Source organism: Lemur catta, chromosome 9 (genome assembly GCF_020740605.2).
Source record: "Lemur catta isolate mLemCat1 chromosome 9, mLemCat1.pri, whole genome shotgun sequence".
NCBI lineage: Eukaryota > Metazoa > Chordata > Mammalia > Primates > Lemuridae > Lemur > Lemur catta.
Genome location: NC_059136.1, coordinates 33862675 through 33889993, shown reverse-complemented (window position 1 = coordinate 33889993; position 27319 = coordinate 33862675). Strand labels below are relative to the sequence as shown.

The following is a 27319-nucleotide window of genomic DNA, read 5'->3' as shown; positions in this document are numbered from 1 at the left end:
TCATTTCTATGAACTGGTCTTGAATATCACATGGCATCACTTCTGTTACATTCTATTTATTTAGAAGGGAGTTACTAACTCTAGTGTGCAATTCAAGGGGAAGGCTCCATCTTTGGAAATACAAAACGCTAAAGAATTGCAACATATTTTAAAACCTCCACAGTGCCTAACAAACTATTGGCTATGTTAATCATATTTTAGGAAAAGTGGGGGGGGGGGGGAGGGGAAGAGACCACTAAGGCAAACTTCCTAAATGACAGTGTGTTTCATAGATGAATAACATTAAGACTTCAAAACTGAGAAAACAATACAGGAAAACTGAATGTTTTGCAGAGTTTTCCATTGGTCTAAACAATTCACAGAATTTTCTTTTTTTTAAATGTCCTCATACACAGCAGGGACAAGTCAGAGACAAATTTCCAAAGCAATGTTCAACCTAAAGGGCTTGCATGAAGATAATTTTTTTTTAAATTCCCTGTTTACTAATAATACTGATAAAAGCTTATTTGTAAAAACAACACATTTTAAGAGTAAGACCCTTCACAATTTTCAACAACCTTTCAAATCACTTTGGGAAGGTGAGTGGCTAGTCATCTCTGACTAGAAATACAAAAATGCTTCTTAAATCTTTAAAGAACATCACATGGGTTATGTGTCACTTAAGCGCTATGAGAAAACAAGAAAATTATGAAAACACATTGGGAAACAGACACCAGGGTTCAGCCTTTCGTGGCTTCTTTGAGCAAGACCAAAAGCCCTTAGACGGGAACAGCTTGGATTCCACTGAGCATGTATCATGGAAAGATATGCAACACCACTGTTTTACTCATCTAGCTATTTTTTAAGAATTAAATGTCATAGTGCTGCCCACACAAGCTGACCAGAAACCTGGATATACTACACTCATTTTCGTGACTGCAGGAACTCTATCAGGCCTGGGCAGTCTGTGAGGAGCCTGGAGGGATCCGAGTTTATCCCCACATTCCTGAGCCATGGGCATAGTAACTACCACCGTGACCTCATCTGGGAACCAACAAAGTCATCCCATAGATTATGAAGCTGGGAGTTTACATTTCATGGATCCATTTATGAATATTCATGATTAGTGGATATTTAACAGCCATCCCGAGAAAGCTTCCCTGGGAGGGAGCCATCAAACCAACATGATGCAATCCATTCAAAACTTTTTGAGCCCCTGCCATGTGTTAGGTAGAAGACAAATGGAGTAGCTGCAAAGAGCAAAGCAGTGGTCAGCTAGGTTCTCTGCTTTGGTTTGGATATAGTTTGTTTGGTCCCACCAAATCTCACGCTGAAATGTGATCCCCAGCGTTGGAGATGGGGCCTAATGGGAGGTATTTGGGTCATGGGGGCAGATCCCTCATGAATGGCTTATTGCCAATCATGAGGAATGAATGAGTTCTTGCTTTCTTAGTCCCCAAGAGAACTGGTTATTAAAAAGAGCCTGGCATTTCCTTCCTCTTCCTGTCTTACCATGTGATCTGCACACACAGGCTCTCCTTCCCCTTCCACCATGAATAGAAACCGCCTGAGCCCCTTGCCAGAAGCAGATGCTGGTGTCCATGCTTCTTGTATAGCCTGAAGAACAGTGGGCCAAACAAACCCCTTTTCTGTATAAATTACCCAGCCTCAGATATTCCTTTATAGGAACACAAATGGACTAAGATGCTCTCCCTTCCATTATTTGCTAGGTATGGCACCTTAAGTTTCATCATCTATAAAGTGGATAATGGAACTTAGCTCACAGGCTTGTCTGGCTTAGCCTAGTACAGCATAAACACCGAATGAATGCCATTTCCTCCAAGGAGTATTCCCTTAGTGCCCTTTTCATACTACATCAGATCTCTCTTGCAATTTCCCTCTTTGTATCCTATAAACTTTCCTTTATAGCACCTTTCTAGTTTCTAATTATAAATACTTTCCACTTTGATGATCTGATTAAGCACCTATCTCTCAATTGGACCATAAAATTCATAAAGGCAGAGACTATGTCAGATTTGTGCCATACACCCAATATATAATAGCCTATAATACTTGCTCAATAAATGCTTGAACGAATAAACTATGTTGACAAGTGCACAAAAGACAAAGTGGAAAGATATAGTACTATCCCTCATCAAAAAGTTCACAGGCCAGTGCAGCAGTTCTCAATTCCAGCTGCAAATTAGAATTACCTGGGGAGTAATATTTCTTTAATCCCAATACCTGGGCCCTACTCTGGAAAAACTCTAGGGTGTGGGCCTAACGGATGGCTGTTTTTGGGTTCTCAGAGTTCTTCAGGTGATTCTAATGAACAGCCAGGGGTGAGAATCACTGGTCTAATCCAAGAGAGATGGTTAGCAATTACAATACAATGAGATACATGTTCTCCTACAGTATCAGTGACTATGAGGATTTCCTGAGATGACAGAGATGTTTTTATGGTTGCACTGTCTAATACAGTAGCCACTAGTCATACATAATGTGGCTAATCAAGCCCTTGAAATGTGACTACTGAGACTGAGAAACAACATTAAATTTTATTTTATTTTAATTAATTTAAAATTTAAAACCGTATGTGACTAAGGGTTACTCTAATGGATAGTACAAGCCTAGGAGGAGAGCACAAAGGAGAACCCCTATTCCAGGCTGGAGGGATTCAAAGCTCAGTTAGCTGTGCACTCTCCATCCACAAGGAGAGTATGTCTGGGGGAAGAGATGGCACCCAAATTCTGCACACACACCCTGAACTCTCCTTACACAGATACAGGAACAACCTCTTCCTCCTGTCATATCCACAGCAGCTATGACCAAGGAAACTCTTTAAAGAACAAAATGAAACACATCCTCAAGTAAAAGAGCCTTTGTGTGAGCTGCTGAATGATGTGGTCATTGTGGCCAAGGGATGATATGCATCTTGAGCAAGAGTATTTGGAAAAGAAAAGAGTCACACGGAGCCCCCAGCACAGTATGTATGGCAGCACCTCGTGGTTGTGAAGCAAAGGTCTCCTTTCTGTGGCTCACAAGCTGAGAGCCTCAAGTATGAACCATTACATTACGGAGAACTGACAGTTCTTCCTGAGGCAAAAAATGGCTCATTAAGCTCTTTATAAAATCAGACTGGTCCAATGTTTTCTGTTGAAGCACAAAAACAGAGAAGGCACACATGCTATGCTATTGCTCTAGCTGACCTTTTCCCCCATCTACCATTTGTTAAGCACCTATTTTTATGACAGGCAGCATATTAGGGGGCTTAAATGTTCTTTCATTTTGTCCATACAATACTCTGCAAATTAGATGTTATGGGGTTCTTAAGTATGAAATGTCCTATTTCCTTAAGTACTAAGTTTGACAGTTGATATCTCTGACATTTCACTTTGATACTTTTTTTTTTATTGTGAAGGTACATCCTCAGTCTTTTAAATGCGTGTTTTGGCTTGTGATTATCTCTCAAGTTTTTCTTTAAGAGCAATCTTTGTGAAATCATGGATAAGTAAAAAATCCACGTTATTTCTGAATATGAGTTCCATTGTGGAAACAATGCAACACAGACAGCTTGAAATACCAACGAAGTGTTTGGGAAGGATGTAGCTAATGAACACACAGTATACTGATGGTTTGAGAAGTTCTGTTCTGGTGATTTTAATCTTAAAATGACATGTGGGTGACCTGCGACCAAAGTGGATAATGATGAGCTGAAAGCTGTAGTGGAAGTGAATCCACCTCAACCTATGTGTGAATTAGCAGCAAGGTCTGACATTGTTATTTCAACAATATTTGACCATTTGAAATATATGGGCAAGGTAAAGAAGCTGGACAGATGGGTACTGCATGAATCAAACAAGCATCAGAACAAAAATAGTCTCGAAGCTTGCCTTTCTTTGCTGTCATGACATAAAGGTGAACCATATCTACATATTGTTACATGTGATGAAAAATGGATCCTTTTTGACAACTGCAAGTGTTCTGCACAATGATTGGATAAAGATGAAGTGCTGAAACACAGTATAAAACCAAATATCATTCAGAAAAAGCTAATGGTGTCTGTTTGGTGGTCCAGTGCTGATATTAGTATTATTCATTATAGGTTCATGAAACCTGGTCAGTCAATTACAGCAGATGTCTACTGCAACCACTTGAGATTACGCAGCCAAGATTGGTCATCAGAGACAGATCAATCCTCTTGCAAGACCACATAGTGCAAAAAAACCACAAAAAACAAAAAACAAATACTGCTTAAACTACAGAAGCTGGACTTGGAAACTGCCATCCACCATATTCACCAGACCTTGGACCAACTGACTACCACTTTTTCCTGGCTTTGGACCACTTGTTGCAAGAAAAAATATTCAATTCTCAACAAGCTGTGGAAAATGCCTTTTGTGATTTCATCACCACTGGCTCCCCAGGCTTCTTCACTGCTGGCATAAACAAGCTTCTGTTAAGATGGCAAAACTGTGTCGATAGTTTAGGCACATACTTTGAAAAATTGTACTGCTTTTTGTTTTAGATATAATAAACTAAACTTTTGATTAGAAATTGCACATTTCATATTTAATGACCTAATTCTTATTTTAAGGTGAGGAAATTTAAGATGCATAAAAGTTCAATAACAAGTACGGCAAAGCTAGCATTCAAACTCAGACCTACGATACTAGACTTCCTCTCTTTTTCTTAAAGGATGTATAGTATTCTATCAAATAGATATACTATTGTTTATTAACAAATCCCATTTATTTGGTTTTTCCAATTCATAACCAAGGCTTCAGTGAACCTCCTTGTATATAAATTTTAAGTATGTTTTTATTGGTACATAACATATATACCTACAGAAAAGCACATAAATCCTAAGTGTAACATTTGACGAATTATCAAAAAGTGAATTTAACCATGTAACTACCACCAAAATCAAGAAACAGAACAATATCTGCATCTCAGAAGCCTCCTCCATGGCACCTCCTAGTTATCTACCCCACTTGCCTCCCCAGAGAGCTAGTACCTATAAAGGGCCTACCACATGTCTGAGTTCATTAAAACAAAGCTAAGGATATTATAAATCAGGTATATAATTTAGGCCAAGACTTAAAACAACACTTGGTCACAACTAAACTACTATCATTTATCTACCTTAGTGAGGAGTGTTTTATTGGATATAAAGAAGTGAGGGAGGGAAATCAAGGCAGCAGGGTGCAAATATGTTAACAATTAATATTGCAGAATGTCTCAAGGGCTAGGGGGTTTTAAAGAACAAGAGACTATTAGGTTTCCAGTTTAGTCAGACTAGTGATTCCCTGCCCTGATGAAGGGGGAGGGCCATAAAGTACCTGAGGGTTTTCCCTTGTTCATGTTCCTTTCTGCTCTATAATTTTATGACAATAAAATTAAGAGGAGCTGGCATTTACTGAAAACCATGACCTGAAGGTCCTTTATAGATATTAGCTCATTAAATCCCTTCAACAACCCTGTTTTACAGATGAAAAAAATGAAGGTTCAAGACAGTGAAGTAACCAGCTCAAGGTCACCTTGCAGTTAGCAAAGATGAGAACTCATATCTGTCCAACTTCAAAGCCTGTCCCCCTTCTGTTATAGTCTGCTACCTTCCCTTCCCAGATTTTGCTAGGTTACAGACAACTGATTTCTTAGAGAAGTAACCTCTGGGTAGGTGAATAGGTACTGCAATAACGATAACAAAAGATGTGAGTCAGAAACCTTGAAATTCATTTTATGTTTCCAAGTCTCTCCTTCCCTGTGGCAATGGAGCCTACCATTTTTTCTGGTTACCCACTGTTCTTCTTAATTTAGTTTGTTTCCTCTTACTCACTGACAACATACTTTTGTCTCCAAGTTGATAAAGTCACTACAGGAAAGCTAAAGCATTTGGTTACACAGGTTATCTGGCATCCCTTCCAACAAAAGAAAGATAGTTGGCAGGTCCAGGTCTAAATTTAACCTTGTTCCTTTCTTTCTTTCATCCTGTGTCCTTTGTTGATACTGATTTTCAAATGTGTACAGGTAAATTCAAGAAGGAAAAGATTCTCATGGGCTTAACTGAGGCCACTGAATTACAGGTTGACCATATACACAAAGATTATATGTCTCATATGTCACCCGTGACAAAATTACCTATAACTCTATTAAGTTCTTAAACATATAATAAAATGTAATGCAACTAATGTTTTTTCTTCTTTTTACTTTGTAAATACCAATAGGTTTGGGCTAATAGTACAGAGAGAGAAAAAAAGAGAAAAAATAAATTTCATTCAACTATTTACTTTTCCATTTGTATCAAGTCTTCTATAAACTTAACATCTTACAAATAACAAAGAAACTCTGTGGACATTATTTATAATTCACGTTGTCTGATTTGGTAAGTGCTTACCTTGACCAGAATTATATATTGCTTTTACAGACTTCTTTACTTTCTGTAGAGCTGTTCTATCTTGGTCTAGAGCCTAAAAGAGAAAAACAAGGGGAGAAAAAAGATGTTGGAAAATTTTGTAAATTAAAAAAATAATAATAAGAAAAACTCACTCATAACTGCATTTGTTTTGCTGAGTACAAAAGCAACAGCAAACTGACGTATTTACTAGCAAGGAACTATTTCAGAGACTGAAGTGTCCAGGATTCGAGTATTTATGTTTTCAGGATAAATGCAGAGTCATTCCACCAATCTCAGTGTCGTAAAATGAATAACATGCTCATTTAGTCAATTATGATGCTAAGCTATGCACAGGAAAGAAAATACGAGACACCTAAGAAATCCTAAGGCTTATTTCCTTCTCTGAGGAGTTTATGACCTGTTAAGGGAAAGAGGCAAGCCTAAGACATGAATGGTACAATACCCAGGGAACAGAATATATTTTATCGCCTAACGGTAATTTCTGCAAGAAAAAAACATTTAAGAGGGTGTAATAAGTAGGAATGACCTGAAAAGCTTTTCACAGTGCTTTTAAGTTTGAGGATTTCTTTTAGTGTTAAAAAAAAATTAGCTATGACATATGGCAGTTTTATTTTTAAAACGTGTTGACTAAAAAAGCATAGTCATGGAAAATGCTGCCATGATGCTGGTAATGCTTTAAAAAATGATTTCTTAGATGATGAATCAAAAAAGCCACATTAATCTACTTGTGCTACAAGTCGGAGGCTTGCAAGGGTCCACTGCTGTTCTTTCTTTTTTTTTTTTTTTGAGACAGTGTCTCACTCCATTGCTCAGGGTAGAGTGCAGTGGCGTCATCATAGTTCACTGCAACCTCAAACTCCTGGGCTCAAATGATCCTCCTTCTTCAGCCTTCTGAGTAACTGGGACTACAGTCACCCACCACCACACCCGGCTAATTTCTTCTATTTTGGGCAGAGATGAGTCTTGCTCTTGCACAGGCTTGTCTTGAACTCCTAATCTCAAGCAAGCCTCCCACCTTGGCCTCCCAGAGTGCTAGGATTACAGGCGTGAGCCACTGTGCCCAGCCTGCTACTGATTCTTAATCTATATGCTGGATACAGAATTGTGTTTAGTTTGCTAAAATTCAGCAAAGTGTACACTTAGGGTATGTACTCTTTTCTGTATATGCATTACACTTCAAAAACAAGTTTAAAAAGGGGTGTACTGAAAATATATGGCACTCTGAAGTAACTTCTCAAAATAACTTCCAGCCCCTCTCTGCTTCCTCAAGGGACTGGGGTGTACAGACTGGGGACCTTTGGATGATGTGCCAAGATTTGAAGGGCATGAGCAGTAACAGTAATCTAATAAATTTGTACACAAAAAAGTTCAAAACATTAAATGTGTGCTCACATCTATTACATCACCTAAACACCTCAGAACTTAAGATGAGAAAACTGAAGGGGATAAATGCAATGGCAGAAGGCACCTCTCATTCCCCTTCCCCTTTCACAGCTACAGTCAGCTAAGTCTGGGTGACACTTGCTAATATTTCTAAGCTCTGGCATTTGGCCACTGACAAAAAGAAGCCACATAAGACACACTTTTAAGAGCCCCATCTTTCAGAGAATGAGGGGATACTGTCCTTTAATCAAACAAGGCTCCCTCCAGAAATAACACTTCTAAACATACTACAAAGTTGCATTCCTGTAACTGCCAAAAAACACTCGTAGTGACATCCTTTGAAGTGTCATATTCATAAAATTAAGTAAAAGCTAAGAGAAAAATGGCAGCTAATATAAGCTATAAAATTATTACCTCTCTCAAACCATTAGAAGTATAAAATATGTACCTGCATTTATTTCTAAGTATGTATCTGCAGCCAAACAACTCAAAAGGTCGGAGTGGGCAAAGAAATGAATTAACAGGCCTGGGTGCTGTGGTTCATACCTGTAATCCTAGCACTCTTGGAGGCTGAGGTGGGTGGATCGCTTGAGGTCAGGAATTCAAGACCAGCCTGAACAAGAGTTAGATCCCATCCATACTAAAAGTAGAACAAATTAACCGAGCATGATGGAGCCCACCTGTAGTCCCAGCTACTCTGGAGATTGAGGCAGGAGGCTCACTTGAGCCCAGGAGTTTGAGGTTGCAGTGAGCTATGATAACACCACTGCACTCTTAGTAAGGGTGACAGAACAAGACCCTGTCTCACAAAAAAATAAATAAATAAAATTAAATTAAAAAAAGAATGAATTAACAAATAATAAAGGAGAATATGCTCATCTCTAATGACAGAATAACACCTTACCTGTCTAGAATTTTGCAATACAGCAACATTACATTCTCTACATAACTGAAAAGCAGGAATGTTAATCTAGGAAACTACTTTTAACCTCAAGATGGAGACTTTTTACTTTTATTTCATAAGTACTCCTAACAAGTTTAGTCATTTGAATTCTAGGCACAGTGAAGATACAGGCTGTTGCAAATTAAAGAGAGACTCCTGAGAAACCACACTGATGGAAGCATTATGTGAGAGCTGGCAACCAAAACGATTTAGAAAAATTATACCAACTGGACACAAGAATAGAAAATTCCAACAGTCTGAGGCCACTCAGGGTAGGACATAGGACTTTCATACCCCTCCAGGCCGAGTGGTATAGTCACAGTAGAGTGTAAAAACAGATGTTCTCTGAGACATACATGAATCTGGGACATACTTGTTTCCAGCTCTAGGCATTTGCATCAGCTGATTCCTCTGCCTGGAACTCTCTTCCCCCAAGCTCTTTGAATAACTGGCTCCTTCTTCTGTCACAGGCCTCAGATTGAAAGCCCCTTCTTTCAAGAGGCCTTCTCTGGACACCCTAAAGTAGTGTGCACATTCAGCCCACCCAAGGGTTTCTCCTGAATACATGTCATGCTATTTTTCCCACAGTGCTACCATACCCTAAAATGATCCTGTTCATGATTTATTTACTTTTATGGTATTTATTTCTCTCCACACTAGAAGTATAAAAGTTCTATGAAGGCATGGACCTTGTATAACCTATTCATGGCTGAGTTTCTATTCCCAGTGTCTAGCAGATAGCAGATACTCAAAAATGCTTATAAAATGAAGCAACAAATGACTGAATACATGAACTCCTCAGTATAATCAGCTCTACAAAAAAGCATGCAATATTAAGACTTGCCCTGAAAATAGCTGAATAAAATAGTTTTAGATTCAGAAAACATGGCCCCTTTGTAATTCTTCCCCTAACAGTTTTGAATAGCCAAAGTTTAAATAAATGTATACATATACAGTCTTACATATACAAGAGATATGACCACACAGGGCTGAAAGTAATTGTTTAACAGGATGGATAAAACTTATACATTCTAAGTGAGGTTTTATACCTTAAAATAGTTATTTTGTCAACTTTCTTTAAAAACATTTTATTGAAACATATTTATGTTAACTAAGCAATGGCAATACTATTGTCACTATTCATTTAGATTTTCTGACCCAGCACGGTGGCTCATGCCTATAATCCTAGCACTCTGGGGGGCTGAGGTGGGAGGATCACTTGAGCTCAGGAGTTCAACACCAGCCTGAACAAGAGTGAGACCGGTCTCTACTAAAAATAGAAAAATTAGCCAGGCATTGTGGTGTGTGCCTGTAGTCCCAGCTATCAGGAGGCTGAGGCAGGAGGATCACTTGAGCCCAGGAATTTGAGGTTGCAGTGAGCTATGATGACAGCACTGCACTATACCTATGGCAACAGAGTAAGACTTTGTCTCTGAAATAAAAAACCAAACAAAAAACAGATTTTCTAAGTCTGTGGCACTTTCTTTTCAACATACTGAAGTAGGAAAAACTGCTCTTATTATGGGTAGATTTGATTTTTGAAAGTAACCACAAGCCTTTGGAGCTAAATCTTATGAATATTCTTATAGAGACAGGAAACAGTGCATGACAATAAAATAATAGCACAGAATTTCCTAGAGATATGCTGTGGTAGACAGGAATCACACCTACCTTCCCGGGGTTCTCTGAGCCTTCACTATGTTAATACACAGCAGTGGCTAGCACACAGCCTTGCACAGAGCAGGTGCTCAAAAAGGACTAGCTGTCATTACTCTCACCTCTGAAGAGCATTCTGAGAGAAAGTCCTGAAATACTTGGAGAAAGGACAGCAAAACATCTCTGAAACAAGTGCTTATACCAAAGTGATCAACAAATGACATTTTTACTCATTTGTGAAAAAAAGTGTTTCCATTTTATTGCTTAATGGTATATTCAGAGAAGTCTTTTCAAAAATGCATTTTAATAGATGCATTTGTCTCATATTTACCACAATGCAAATGTTCTTTTTATATGTGTTATTCCATTAATAGGGAAAGCAAGGGAAGACTACTTTGGCCTAGTTTTGGCTCAGATTCCGATTACTTCTGCCTTGGGCCTGCTGGGCAATCACGCTACCCTGACAGGCGGAAGCAGGACTGCAAAGCAATGTGTTCAGGGTACGGTAAGGACTGCATGTATGATAACAATCACTACATCTCCAAGGATGAAATAGGGACATAACGTTCTCGTGCAGCCTCACAACCTAATCACTTAATTATTTTTATCCACTGTAATCCCCCATATGCTAGGACATATACATGTATAATTATAACATGAAGGTATAAGCTCAGAAAACAGTCCAATGTGATTGTGAAGAGAGTTGTGGATAAAGGAGCCAGAAGAAAGAATGACAATGAAAAATGTAAATTACCTCAAAAGAGCGGAGAAATACAGGCAAACCACGTAAGTGTGTACCACAAGCCTTCCCTATCCTTGGGTTCCATGGGGTTGACTGTGGGATTTGAACATCCACGGATTTTGGTACCTATGCATTTTGGAATCTGTGGGGTCCTGGAACCAATCCCCTTGGGATACTGAGAGACAACTATATTTTTTTCTGAGGATCAACAACAAACGTGGATTCTTATATCATTTTACTCATTTATCCAGTGAGCACACCAGGCACTTCAACAAGCACCAGTCTACGTGTGAAAACCAAATATTGCATCTCGTGCCACTTAAACAGCTACATGCCTCCTCACTTCTACTTGCCACAGCAAAACAATAAAACCATTTGCTAAAATTTTAATGAGAAGCCTGACACTGCTTTTGATAGGATTGATAAAATTATTCATAAAATATTAATTCTTACTAGCCTGGGGGTTTATCCACGTTTCTCACATCATTCCACCCTTCACCTTGTTTTTCAGGTGTTAGGTACCTGTGTCTCTTTCCCTACTCAATCAGCTAAAAACTCTATTAAGGATAACAACAGGACAATATATATGTTTATTTCTTTCTTTACACAGAAGCCAGTTAGTATGAATTTGCTGACTTGAATGAAAGGATCAATCACACACACACACTCTGGAGGAAGAAAGAAAGGATGAATGAATTCACTGTTCAAATAAAATCCAGTCCTCACTCCTGCCTGTAAGGCCCTCTGTGACCCAAGTCCTCCGCCCTCTGACTTCTGTTCCCATACTCTCTACTACTCATTATGTTCCAGCCACACCCACAATCTTCTAAGCCCCCTGAGCCTGTCCCACCTCAGAGTTTTTACAACTGCTGACCTCTCTGCTGAAATCCTTTTCTCAAAACTCTTCCCCTGAATCTAAGGGACCTGGCCTGTGTCTTCTCTTTTTTCCAGCATTTGGCTCAGATGTCATCTCCTCAAAAGGCCTTTCTGACCACCCGACTCCCCATTGCTCTCCATTCATTACCCTCTTTTACTCCCTGTATAGCACTAACACTCTCTGAAACTATCTTATTGGTGAGCTCCCGCATTTACAATCTGTCTTTCCCACTAGACTGTAATCTCTCAAAGAAGGTGTATCTGTCTTATTCATGGCAACATCACCAGCATTGAAAACAGATTAATAGGAAATGCTTAGTAAGTATCTGTTAAATTAATTTTAAAGACTTGTGTTAGCCAATGATCTAGCTGGAGGGCTGGAACAAGGGTGTGCAGATCACCCTACCGTAAACTTTCTGATCCAGATTCAAAGGCCCCAACATGTAGCATGGTATCAGACCTACAGGAGCACTCAGTAAAAGCTGACCAATGAACAAGCAAACAAATGGGTAATGAAAGAATGAATACTTTTCTTACGTTTGTGTTTGACATCTGAGGACCTGCAGGTGGTTTCAGGAAAACTGTGGCCTGTATACTACAGGGGTATGTACCCCCTCTGAGCCTCTCCTATACTAGTGAAGATGGTCCCAAAACCTCCTAACTACTTGCAACTAAAACAAGAATGCCCATTTCCGGGGACTGCAGAAGAATCCAAAATGGCTATGTGAGTACGATGAATCTTGCCAAAGCAGATTTATCCTCTCACCTGAGAGGGTAAAGGCAGTGGGTGCAAACAAAATTAAAACCCAACTAGCCTGAAAATATTCCTCATCATTTCCCCCAAATAGAATTATCTTTCTATGCATTCATTCACCCAAGAAACATTTACTAAGCAGTGGTTATGGATTAGGCAATAAGGACACAGAAGTGAATAAAGTGCAGCCTGTGTGTATGCGCACCTTTGGAACAGCATGGGGTTCCAGGGATAACAAAAAGAAAGGGAAAAGGAGAAAGAAAAGAAGGAGGGAACTGACACTAAGGGTGCCCAGTGTGGGCCAGGCGTTGCTCTGGGTCCTCCTCATCGTCAACTCCTGCAATCGTGGAGGAGACGATGTTCATGGTACGCTACCTTACACTCTCCTTGGAACAAGCAAGGAAGGAACGGAGGTAAGGAAGCAAATGTGAAAGACAAGTCCAGGCAGAAAGCAGAGCAGAAACAGGATCTGGAAGTACAGCCCCAATTACATCAGTTTGAGGAGTTGAAGTGTGGGATGCTAAGAATCATCCTGTGTGACAATTATACAACACCAGCAGTTACCAGAGGGTTCAATCAGGCAGCAACAGCCCAGAATACCTGCCCACAGAGGAAGAAGGACAGGCAACAGCAGCTTATAGGAAAGGAAGAGGTAAAGATGTTATCAGTTGTTAGTTTCAAGATTAACATGAGTTGAATGAGGCTGCTATGCAAGGGGAAATGACCAAGCCAAAATAAGATCTGATTTGCATAACGCAGCCAAAAAATGGAAAGTTGATACCGTCACCCACAAATGAAGGATGTAAGTTGTTTATCTGTCTTGTTTTAGACTAGAAGAATTATCCTAAAGATTCAGATTATTCTGCGTTCACAGAGATTTCAATCAGAAACATTTAATGTCTTCTAAGGCTGTGGTCCCCAACACCTGGTCTGCGGAGCCAGGTGCCACCAAAGAGGTGTAATGCTGTGGTCATGAACACAGGCTTTGAGGCCAAAGAGACATGTGTCACTTTCTGCTTGGCCAAAGAGAAATTTGACTATGTCCTGTGTTACCACAGTCAAATCAGTCTCCCCCTATGATACTAATGGCACTGTTAATGTCCTCCTCACCCAACACCTGGCACAGAGAGATGCTTGCTCCTTTTCCTTCTTTCCCCAATGGTCTCAGATTCTTATCTGAGCTCATTCTTGGCTCCCTTCTCCACCATACTGATGATCATGATTATAAATGACAATGTGTCACTGTCATTAATCTTACATAATGTTATTTAATCCTCACAGTAATTTATGAGAAGGTTCTCATTATCCCTGTTTTACAGATGAGAAAATTGAAGAACAGAGTGGCCCTAGATCATGCAGCAGTAAGAGTAGAGCCAAGATTCAAAACCAGGTCTTCCTGTCTTCCTGACCCTAAGGCCTGTATTTATAACCATGTTGCTCTCCAACCTTCCTACCTGACACAGTAGTGTCCAAACAAGGACCCTTAAAAAAAAAAAAAAATCAGCCACGGATTTGGCAATCAGGCCACTAGACAAACAGCTTCAAAAGCCTTTTCCTTCCCATTCCAGGAGGCTCTCCATAAAAGTCAAAGAGTACTTGAGATTGTTACTTTCCTTGAGAATCTTAAGTAGCTCTTTAAAGGTGGGTAGGAAAAAGATAAGAAGCAAAGTGGGAAGGGGTGAACTTGCAGGTCACTGGGGTTGTGCCACCTGAGCAGGTCAGACTTGAGCTGCATATCAATCATTTCATGTAGGTCCATTGGCTAAATATTTTGCTTGGCATAGAGTGCTAGTCAAAACCACAAAAGAGCTTTCCACTTAGCTTCAGGCATATCCTGGGAACTGCGGCCATCATGGACTGCACTAATGGAGAACTAGTCTTGATAATGGGCATGATTTTCACTAAAACTGATTGGTAGCATGTGCACCTGCACACAGAAAATAGGTTTAGTATTAATAACCAACCACAACAACACATGGAGATGCACAGGCTTGTAAAGCTTCTAGGTGCCCTTTAATATATTAGTGACTTACTGAAAAACACCACTGAGTGATTGATAGAAAAATCTTTATTAATTTAATAAGACAAGCATTAACAATGCCTTTTGAGAGAAGAAATTGAGTCAGAAAGTAGGTGGCCAGGGCCAAAAAAAAACTAGTAAATGGCAAAACCAAGCCTTTAACCCAGAAAAGTTTAACTCCAAAGTTTGTGTTCTTTCTGCCATATCTAACTGCTTCTCCATTTAAAAAAAACATATTTTATTCCACTTCTTATCATGCCCAAGTATGGCACATGCTAGGCTTTCTATAGTTGGCTCATTTACCCAGCTTCTGAGGACAGAAGTTTGAAGGGAATACAAGCTATAAGCCACTGCAGACTTCTCTGCTTCAGTTTTGAGTTTAGACCCCTTGTTTATTTACCAAAACAATTTAGAGCTGTGGACCGCAGATCTGGTCATTGTGAACTAGTGTTTTTTTTTTTTTTTTTTTTTTTTTTTTTACAAAGAGAGACAGACCTAGTTTGGCAGAGGAGACCAAGAAACCCCAGGTACGTATTTGCGTAGAGATGATTACTAAAAATGAAGGATTGCCTCTCATGAGAAAACTGATCCGGTTAAAAAACAACCAAATGACTTAGAGCAGCAGTTCCTATACTGTGATTTGTAGAAAACTGTTTCTGAGAGAAGCTGGAAAGTATTCTGGGGAAAAAGAGTTAATAACCAATTTGGAAAACACTACATTCTGACTGTATCTTTTTCCTGGAGATACTTAATGCAAGTCAGAATATCAAAGATTGGAATGTTTTTAAACAAACATGTTTAACTCTATGTTCCAACAATTTCCAAATAAAATAACATAATTAAGTAATTAAAATAAGAATACTTTGTTTTTATTTTTACACACGTGCAGAACAATGTTTGTTGGAACACCAATATAGAAAACTCTGACTTAAAAAAAAATCTAAGTTGAAAAATATACTAGGTACATGAGCTAAAGAGGTCTGATGATTTTCTAATGTCAACAACAGATATTATCAGGGAAAAGATAAAGGATTGCAAGTATTTTCACAGGGCAAACAAAACTAAGACACAAGGTTTAAGAGGGAAAAATAATTACAACCAAAATCATGGGCAAAGGTTGACATCTCTAGTATATAATTAGGATGTGGAATTCTTAATATTGCTGCTATAGAGGCCCAGAAGAACAGAGGGACAAAAAACATTAACCAAGAAACTGAAAATAGCAAACATATGCAAATAATTTCAATTATACTGATAATTTTAAAATTCCAAGTAAAACAATAATGAAATCTCATTCTATAAAAAAAAATGTAAAAATAGGAAAAAAAATAGAAAAAAAAATAAAACAATGAATGGAGAAGCTTCAGAGAAATGGCCACAATCCATACAGAGGACAAACTGCATTTCAAGTCACATAACTGCCCTTATATTTGACACAGTAATCCCATTCCTGATAATTTCTATCAAAACAACTACCATCATTTCCTTAAAAAGGAGGAAAAAAATGACTGTATTATTAAGTGCTCTAAATCATTATCAGTGTTTTATATAAAAAGTTAGAAATAACCTAAATCCAACAACAGTAAAATAGTAAAGTAAAATACAATAGTAACAGGAGGGACCATATGGTTACTAAAAATTGTGTAAGGAACAAATAGAAAGGACAAAGGCCTACCATTTATTGTCTATTATGTGATATGTGCTAATATAATGAAATACCATAATTTAGAGTATAAAATTACATGTATTATAACAATGTGAATTATCTAGAAATGTAACATTTAGAGACAGTACATAGAGATGTTTAAAAGCTGTGATAAGTTGTAATTAGGAAAATTTTTTCATTTAAAATAATTTCCTTATACAATATTACAAGGTTGATTCAGCACTTGTAATTTCTTAAGCCTTTTAAACCAGGGTCTCATAATACATGCAATGCCTGTGTTTTCCTGGGCAATTTCAAAAGACCCAACGATATGTTAACTTTCATAGAAAATGAGGGAGAAATGGTACATACTCTCAGTAATCTCCATGTCGCCTTGCAAACTGTACATTTAAAAAATTAGTAGAATATTGTGTTGCAAGAGCTCCCATCTAGGGCCAAAAAGAAAACTGTAATCACAGCAATTACCTTGTGAACCTCTAATTTCTGTTGTAGTTCTAAAGTTTGGAGTAGCAAACCCACCCACAAGCACCACTGCTCTTTCATCTTGAAGCAATTTCAGCTTCATTCTTGGGAAAATAATAATTATAGGTACAACAAGGTATTTAAAGACCAAAAAAAAAAAGTAGTCACGAAAATACCATTTCTATGTTATAACACAGTGAAGAGTTCCTTAAAAGAATTAAAACCTAGACCAGAAAGAAGTTCCCTGAGTCACATTTTAATAGGAAAGTAAGAATTTATCAGGATTCTACCTCAGAAGAGAAATGGAGTTTTTGATGGTGAACACATTGGGAACCACTGAGCTAGTTATTAACCTTTTAGCTTCTCACCAGGTCTAAGATCTTACAACGTCCTACTAAAGCTATAAATAAGGCTAGGTCTTCACCTGATGATTCAAAATATGCTACTGATGGCTCACAGTCATTTAGGCTTAGTCACACAATATTATCTAAGATGGAGAATCATGTTAACTACCAACTAGACGTTGGGATTTAAATAGGGTGGTCTGGAGCACAGAATCTAGAGCCAGACTGCCTGGGATCAAATTGGGCTCCACTACTGACTCATTTACATGACTTGGGCCAGTTACTTCACCCAGCTGTGCCTCAGTTTCCTCATCTGTAAAACAGGAAAATTTATAGTAACTGATCCCACAGAGTTATATGGATTAAGTGAAGAAATTCATATAAATGAATTTTAGAATGGTACTTGGAACAGAACAAGCCCTCAAGAAATGTTAGCTAGAATCTGCAGATGCAAATACTTTTATTTACTTTTTCCAAGGTTTCCAAGAGGTACATAGTTAGCAAGAACAATTTTTACGTGAGTGGTGGGTGCTACTACAGAAGGAAAAGGAAAGGGAGATGTAGATACTAAACCTTCCACTCCCACCAGTTCTTTAGATCAGTGATCTCCCTAGAATGCAGCACACAAGACGGTTCACTGTGGTGTGGGAAGAAAAACATTAGAACTTGTTTGTAATTTTTATGTTATGTAATTATATGGTATTAGTAGAGAGAAAATATAAGTATGTGTATATATATGTATACATGTGTGTGTGTATATATATATATATATAAGAAGATGGAATGCACACTCAAAAAGGTTTTACAAATGAGATGCACAAAATTTTAGAAAATGTTGCTCTGTTAATCAACTTAAGATTTTATTTTTTCTTAAATATTTCAGGGAAAAATATGAAGATAAAACATCCTGGTCCTATACATACAGAATAATTCAGCAAATATTTACTGACTGCCATCCATGCTTACAAGCATCGTGGGAAAAGTGGAATGAGACTTGATAAAAACACAGCCCAGGAGCTGTGTGCTGTCCATACAGAGAGAAGGTGACATCACTGTCCAGTGTTTATCAAGACACTGCCAAGGATGCCAATGGGTTTTTCTTAAGTTGTAGCAACCAATCTAGTAACCTGGAACTTAGGACACAGGATGGCATTAAAATGGCATTAACATTGGTAAAAAATAAAACGATATCTTGTATTTTCTTGTCACTTTTACCATTTCATTTCTGATTTTCCTAACTGCTTATTATCACCATCTTCCCTTTCTGAGGAAATTAAGGCTCTTTAGAGAGACTAAGTGACTTCCTACATGGATAAAAGTCTTAAAACTCATCACCCAAATCAAATTTAATTTTTTTAAAAATCATTCTGTTCACAGATGTCCCATAACCTTAAACATATTACAATGCTAAAAGCAAATAAAAATAGATATTTCTCTTGTAAATCTGTTTCCTACCTACCACAAGGGACTTAGGACACCTGCTTTACTGGCAAAAAGAAAAACTCCAGACAAGTTTGTTTTTGCTTTTTTTAACCATGATGCCAATCAAATTAAAAATAAAAATAATAAAAATTTACCCATAACTTTACCATTCTAAAACACTATTTTCTTTTCTGTTGACTTTTCAGCTGTTTTAATGTACATGTTCTCTACGTAACTAGTCAATGTTTTAAATGCAAACTGTATTCTTCTTTTTCACTTAATATGAGGTTAATTTTTTTCCCTGCAAGTCCATGGCCATTACTACTTCAGCAGCTGTACAGCATTATAACACTGCGATGTATCATCTTGTCTCCTATACATTCCTGTTGTTGAAAAGTAGCTTAGCCACCAGTTTTTACACTTTCATAACTAAAGGTATTTATTATGAAAGCCTAATTTTCAGCATGATGTCAAATAATAAAAAGTTGCTTTTAATAAGGATAACTTAAAGTTGTGTGTGTTTTAAAACATGACTATGAAGTATCAGCAGGCATTAATATTTTTTTAGTGTATTAATAATTCATCTCCCTAAGTCACAACACTGACAAAAAGTCTTAAGTTTTTGACTTCTAAAAAGCTGGTTACATACCAGAAATGTCACAAAGACCTAAATAATCCTCTTGCAAATTATATTTGAATGCAATTTAGGGTAGTGGTTAACTCAAAGTGTAGGGAACTTAAAAGGGTCCGTTGGCCAATGTGAAACACCCCCCCTTCCCAGGCCCTACCAGCTGGTCCTTAATATGCACTATTTCAAGTAATGCTCCCTCAGGAGAGCCCATTCAGACACAATGTCTTATGAGAAGAATGTTCGCAGACCCTGGTAACTACTGATGAGATACCAGACTTTGCCCTGAAGCACTAATGAATATTATGCTCCACTGGGTATTGTTTCCATAAATGTAAATCTTCCTGTTCACAAGGGTTAAAGATAAATCAAACCTCTGAAATTAAACATTTTTCCTCAAAGATGCACATTAATACTTCAGAGATGCATTCCTCAATATATGTCAGGTGTTTTGTTTTAAGAGAATGAGTTCTTTTGTAATATCAATGATCGCTACCACTCTATTATGTTTCTGGCTCATATACTCAGACTTTTGGTATACCAAGCTTACTTAAAATGAGGATGCATCTACAGAGCATTTGGAAAAAATCCTCTATCTCCACTCTGTGAATTCACTCATTTGGCACAATATCCCAGAGTCAAGAAATATAGAGATGACCCCTGACTTCGTTCGGGGATTGTTAGGGGTTACCTCTGTCATGTTTATTAGGTAGCTAGATATAAAATGTTTTTAAATATGACTGTTTCTGTATAGAATGACATTTGGCGATAAATTTTCCAAGGCAAAAATGAATTCACCTAGAAGCAAAGTATGTAGTAAATTTTGGAAAATATTAAAGAAAAAATATAGCTTCAAGGCAGGAAGGATAAAGAAAATTCAATGTCTTTGTCCTGAATATACATAAAAGCTTTTATTTAATTACAATTTGTGGATTGAGTTATACTGTAACAGGAGGGAGACAATCTCCTTTGAATAATTTCTTTAATACACTGCTGGGAGTAAAATTAAAGGGATATTGATGTTTTAATAAGTGGTTTCCATTTCCAATACCAATATTAAAAAAATGGAGCTGGAGTACTAAAGGCATAAGAAAACATTGCTTCTTATGATCCATAATTTAATAAAAAACAAAGTTAATTGTTTTCCAAATATCCATACTGAAGATACAGTAAAGTAACATGTTTGGTGGGCCTTCTTAGGAGCCTGATTGGGCCCAGAGTAGTAAATATAATGTATACTCTTAGGTAAGCCTCCCCACCCCCGCCATATAATACAGCTACTATGGTACCACTTAGTACGATGTCAAGCAACACTTCACTATCTACATATCCAGAGATTCCCCAAATTACTCCACTACCCAAAAGTAAATAAACCGTTTCCCCGCTATCCAACAAAGTTCACTATGAACAGACAAGTGGTTCAAAACCAGTCACAGTCCAACTACATTAAATTATACACAGTTTGGCTAAGGTTTTACAAAGCACTACTCTGGAGGACTTGGCATGAGGAACAGTACTTCCATGATGAATACTTCATTCCACACATTTCTCTCTGATAGGTATGGTAAAGTACAGGGTTTATAAACTTTCACAGATTTAGAATATAGTTAAATTTGAGAACTAGTCACTTAGATCAGTATTTCCCAAAATCTGTGCCCAACTAGCCCAATTAATGCTGTGGAAAAGAGAGATCTATAGTCAGTAAGTTTGGGAAATGCTCCAAACTATACCCTCTTTTGAAAATTAATAGAGCGTGAATACATTAAAAGCTCAGGAGAATCCTGTTTAGAAATTTATTTTTTCTTAGAACCAAGAGATAAAAGAATTAAAAAAAAAACTTTAACACAATATTTTCCAAAATTACTTGGCCTCAAAAGCACCCACCCCATTCTTTTTTTAGAAGTGTCTACTAATCTCAGAATTATTATAGTTCTTCACATAATACATTAATACAGACTTAGATCATAATATTCCAGAAAATCTGTTAGTCAGAGCAGAGGTAGCAAATGAGTGGTCCACAGTCCAAATTCAACCCACATGGGTATTTTATATGGCATATATAATATCTTCTGTAAATTTTTGAATTTTTGAAACATTTAAAGACTTGATATATTTAAAATAAAAATCCAGATGGTCTGCTTTTACTATAAAAGGTCTTGGTTGAGCTGAACTCACCTTTTTCTGGTAACAACTATCAGTGAGGCCTAAGGAGGAGATGCCATTTGAGGTTCTCCAGCTGCCACTGAACCACTAGGTCCATGCCAGTCACTGATGTCTGGCCCCAGCTAGCTCCACAATGGAAGATGTTAGGGTATGTTTAGGATGCTTCAGGAGAAATCGATGTCAATCAGCCATTCCTCCCAGTCTACCTCCTCTATGATGCACGTGACCCAGGATGGTTTGCCAAGGACAGCTTCTATTTACAGCCCTTGCCTTGGCATATTTAATAACGCAGCCACCCTCACTCTTGCCCCATTTTGAACAGGTTAAACGTACACTCTAGCTGTGAGCCCATGACAGACCACTGTGATGTTCACTTATATCCTCCACCCCCAAGTCCCATGGACATATTTTAACACTGACTATATCCTTCACTACTTTCCAGTTGTTTCATGTGAGTGTAGTGCAAACAGGACCGAAAGGAAAGCCCAGACAACCTGGTCTGGGTTTTGGCTCTGTGAGGATGGGGCATGTCTCCTAATGTCTCTGGAATTCAGGATCTTTATCCCACTATTTTACAGGGTGAATGGGAGGATCAGGGATGCACCACGAGTGCTTGGTACACAGTAGATGCTAAATAAATAGTACTTATTAGTTCTGAGAATGTGTCTCCCCGTAATTATGACGGTGTCTCTCGCAGTTCTCTTATATTTCAAATGAAATTGTTTTGGGTTCTCATGACAGATATATAACACACATAGTGGCTGACTGACTGACTTATTTCTTCCTCTCAAAACTCAAGAAATGTCCTTGTTTCAATTCCTGTGCTTTTTATTCTCCCTCTGTGCAACCCCCCACCCCCTGATAAATTTTGGGCAAGTGGCAGGGAGGCCTTTTCCCCGTTTACTCTATCAATTCCAAAAATAAATTCCAGAAGGGCATCTGTCCATTTGCTTATAGTATTTTTAATGTTTTGAGGGTTAGGGGTAAAAGAACTCCAAAGAAAAAAGAAGAAAAAAATCTCCCCTCAGAGTTCACAAAATTGGTTCACAAAATTCATGAACTGAGTTGATCTGAGAAGTAACAATCTGTCTATAATTTAGAGAAATAATGTGATGACTCACTAAGATGGGCGGAATTTTTTTACAATGTGCCTTGGGATTTCTAAATATCAGAGAATGTCCCTTGGGATTTTCCCCTGAAGTCTTTATTTGCTCACAACAAGCTTCATTCTCCTATTTTCCACTCATTTTAAATTTGTCTCCTTTCAATTTCAGCTAGTAAGTAATTTCTCATGAGTTACTGCTATGGAAAGAAAACCTCAATGTGGATGCTAAAAAGCTTATTCACTTTAAACCTTTGCCATCCCTCTTTTGTGAGACTATTATTGAAATTGTCCTGGATGCAAGGCCTCCACTGCTGATTTTTCTCCTAAGTCTGTAGCTAATGCCCAGGGAATAGCCGGGCAAAAACAAAAGAAAGCAGGGCTCTGATCCAACAAGGGCCCTTTATGGGTTGGTTATGACTATACAAGAATTTCAAGCAAAATTAGCATAAATTAGAACTGCTGTTCTTAAAAATTCAACCTAATGAACCATCATTATCTTGTCATGCTTGCTGACTAATTAGCTACGCAACATTGCCTCACATGACTTGCAAACATTTTAGTTTCTTATAATGGACAGGAAGAGGAGGGAGTATTTGCATTTCTACATCATCTTCACCTGAGAAAGAAATTATAAAAGGTTAAATTACATCCTAGTTCGATGAACCTCACACTTACAGGGCAAGAATTTCAAGACAAGCAAACTGTATGTTTTTGGATAACTTCTCGTGAGGACAAACATTAAAGCTTTCAAACTGCATTGATCTAGCAGCTTTAAGGTGCACTAAGAATTATAAAAAGTACCTTATCAAATGACTCCTCTCTCTTCCAAAAATTTTTGGGATGATGACTAAAGAATATGTTAAATTCCTTTTTTCTTTTTAAAAGGAAGAAAAAAGGACAATCAATATTGTTCCTTTATACATTGTCTGATTAGGAAAAACAATATTAAGAACCTTTTTTTCCTTCCATTTAGTACTCCCAATGTTCCTTGTTATTTCTGTGACAAGGTATAAGGTGTTTATAAGTAAAAGGTGTTTATAATGTAAGGTGTGTAATGATGCATTGATTTGATCTGAGCCCTGAGAGTATTTAAACAGGGGTACATTCTGTATTCCCACAGTCTCGTCTGGCCAATCACTGACCACCCTCTGATTGCTGGGCTTCACTAGACCGCAGTTCAGCCAAGCTCTATGCTAACAACGTTTCAGCCAATTCTGTTTCCAAGAGCCAAAAGCTCATCCCATTTTACTGAAACGTAGAGCTGGGAAGACCTCAGATGCCATATTCTCATTGCCATTATTTTATTTTAAAACAAAAGCAAAAACTGAAATCTTAAGAGGTTAGATAACTTGTCTAAGTTCACACAGTTTGGACAGTTCAGCACCAGGACTAAACCCAGGTGTAGCTCCCACTTCCGTGGCTTTTCCCTCTATTAAGAGGCAAGAAGTCCAGACTCTGTGACACACAGGCTCCAGGCTAGCACTTAACATTTCTCAGCTCAGAAACTTTCGGGGTGGGCTTCAGAAGCATGGATCAATTAGGCCTCTGAGGAGATCCACGGTCCCTGTGTGCCAAACTGCTCACCCTCTCTAGCCACTGCATTGTGGCACGACCAAAGTTATACCAGGGGCACACCCAGCCACCGGATAAACACAGTGCCTCTTTCCAAGGCATTGAAGACTTTCAGGAGAAATAATAGTTTTGCATTAGAACAGATAAAAACTACAGTGTGGTACATAAAGCCAAATAGCTTTTTCCCCCTCAAGATAAAATACAATATTTACAGGAAATTTCAAGGCCTCTTAGGGTCTCCTACTTCTCAAGGAACCTCATGAAGAGATGTAGTCCACGCTGATTCAACTATATGTACTTGAAAACAGTGTGGGAGCAGCAGAGCAATTAACAGTGACAAAGTATGAGCACCTCTACCCACACAGACCCCGCTTGTGAGAAGGCCATGTCAGTGAGACCATGGAAGAAATCTGCTGGACCTTTAGTTCCTGAATGCCCTCTCACATTCCAAGGATCTTACCACCCTGAAAGTGATTCCAGTGTTTAAATACATGTATGGCTATGAATGTGTACACATGACACTACAGCCCCTAAAAACAAGCCAATCACTTTGGTGCTCAAATGAACAGATAATGTCCTGGAGGGAAAAGATACTATCCAGACATGTTGGTCTTCAACATGGAATCTTCCTAAGCAATTTTCCAGGGTATTGCTATGTATATGATACTTTCAGCTAACTTGATAACCTAACCACCCCATAAAATCCAACTCTATCTCCAGGGGGTAAGTTTGAAAAGGACTAGGAAGAGAGGTGTCAAGTGGTAGGAGGCTTGGGAAATGCCAGAGCGGGATGCTACGTGAGCGGGGGCCGGGGAGGTAGGTTCGGGTAAACCTAGGGCATCTCTGATTGTGAGGAAACATGGCCAGGAAGATCCCATACATGGGATATCTAATATCCACTCTGTCTGTCTAAACTAGAGGCTGACAACCCCTCAGGTGGAAGTACCCTGAGGCAATCATATAGTCAACACAGAGTAAGAATTTCTGACATACAATACAATCTCAAGAGTTCATTCAAATAGTAGCAGTGCCTATATGGGAGCCTGTGTAGAGAAGGCCAAGGGACCTGGGGCAGGAAGAGTCTGGAGGAGTCAGGATTAATAGTCAAGGAAACTATTTCCCTCCCTATCTTAGTTTTTGTTCTTTTTCAGTTCCATGACTACTGATAGTTGACCCCTTCCCCCAGAAACTTTATAATTCTTACATATTGAATATACATAATAAATACTTGCAGAATGAATAAAACAAATGTGGTCAACAGGTATAAAAGGAAAAAAATGAACTTTACAATTACTACAAAAACTTAAAATGATTGTATGTTCCAAGGTCAGGCACGGTGGCTCACGCCTGTAATCCTAGCACTCTGGAGGCTGAGGCGGGAGGATCACTTGAGCTCAGGAGTTCGAGACCAGCCTGAGTAACAGCAAGACCCTTCCTCTAATAAAAATAGAAAAATTAGCCGGCACAGTCGCTGGTACCCATAGTCCCAGCTACTCAGAGGCTGAGGCAGGAGGACTGCTTGAGCCCAGGAGTTTGAGGTTGCAGTGAACTATGATGATGCCACTGCACTCTACCTGGGGACACAGAGCAAGAATCTGTCTTTAAAAAAAAAAAAAAAAATTGTATGTTCTAAAAATAAAAGTTAACTGCTAGACATGGACAATATACTATAAACTATGTATACCTTTTTCATCTGCTAACAGCTAGTATATGAGGAAAAAAATACATTTCATAGGTTGTCTTCATGTTTCTAGTCCTGCTAAAGAAAAATATATGTAGGATTTCAGATAGGTTAGATGAAAGATTTATTCACTGTCCTTTTCAGTAAACATTTCGGATGAAAACTAATTCTTTATTAAACATGACATTCTTTGAATGGCAGTTGCAATTTCTAGTTCCTCAAATGTCTTTAAGTAATATTTAGACTGTAAGAACCGTTCATTTTCTATGATCTATGTTGAGATAAAAGCTGTCACAAAATTTTGAAAATATTTATAAAATGGGCTCCATCGAAAATTCCCCAGAAAAGCTCTAACAGAACAGATCTCAAATACAAGTTTATCTTCAGATGCATTTTTAAATGCTTCAAATTTTTTATTTCTGCAGAAGGATAAACATAAAAAAGCCTGTTCCATGACCCTAAAGACAGGATTTCCTTGAATGACACGCTGATGAAAAATGCAAACCAGTGGAAGTCTTGACTCATTGTACCAAAGTTTACTAAATTCCAACCAAAGGTCTGCCCTGTATCCAGAGAGAAATAGCTTGCCTTGAGAATATTTCTGCTTTTGTAACATGGAAACACAGAAAGAGATCCCCCTAAATACTTAACACATTTATTAATATGAATAGCTCCCATTTACTTGGCATATAGTGTCTGATTATGTGTGTTGATCACAATACCTACCCTTCAAAGAGCCCTAAGTCAAAGATCAGGTAGCTAGGTATTGTATTAATATACCAAGGGACCACACTTTTCCTCTAGCTACAGTTAACTGAACTATGGAAGGAAGCATGGTCAAGGGCTTCTTAGAAACCCACAATGTGGCTGGACAAAAGAAAGATGAGCTGGGCCAGTCAGATCCCATGCTCTCAGGAATTTGAACTGGAAAAGAGAAAAGAGAAGGTGACAAACAGGTTATGATGGGCCATGCACAAATCTTAATGTAGAAACACAGATTATGAATAAGCAAAAGAAAAGGATATATAAAATAGAGGCAAGTCCTGGTGAGGCATGAGTATGAAGAGAATGAAACACATACAAAAAAAGAGACAACACTGCGAGAGATCAGGAGGTTGTTGTAATTAACCCCCCTACCCACCCCCACCACTACTTTTGAGTAAGTTTAAGTGAGCCTCTGCTCACTTAGGAAGTCTAGCTGAAATGGTTCTCTTTGTCATTGCATGTAAGTCTCACAACGACCTATGAAATGAGTATTATTAACCTCTGCAGGCCACAGAGCTATTAAGTAGCAAGATCAGCAAATCAAGCTTCCCAATGTCTTGCTCCAAAGCCTAGGGCTTATTCACCAAGCTATCTGCATTTCATAGTAACAACTACCAGTTCTGAGTGCCTTCTATGATCTAGGCACAGAAAGACACTTCACATTTGTCATCAATCTGTTTTACAAGATTTACCTTGAAAGGTAGGCACGTTTATGATTTCACAGGTGAGGAAACCAAGGT

At 38.2% G+C, this 27319-nt stretch overlaps 1 protein-coding gene across 4 annotated transcripts in view; it reads right to left on the bottom strand.

Moving 5' to 3' along the window:
• The window catches only part of ASAP1 (ArfGAP with SH3 domain, ankyrin repeat and PH domain 1), a 335586-nt gene that overhangs the window by 143299 nt on the left and 164968 nt on the right, over window positions 1–27319 (bottom strand). For 3 of the 4 annotated variants that reach the window (XM_045561537.1, XM_045561534.1, XM_045561535.1), the window contains one exon: window positions 6377–6449. In XM_045561537.1, the coding sequence (XP_045417493.1) occupies window positions 6377–6449 (73 nt within the window). Of the gene's footprint in view, window positions 1–6376; window positions 6450–27319 lie in introns of those variants that run through there. The other variant, XM_045561536.1, reaches the window with a different exon arrangement.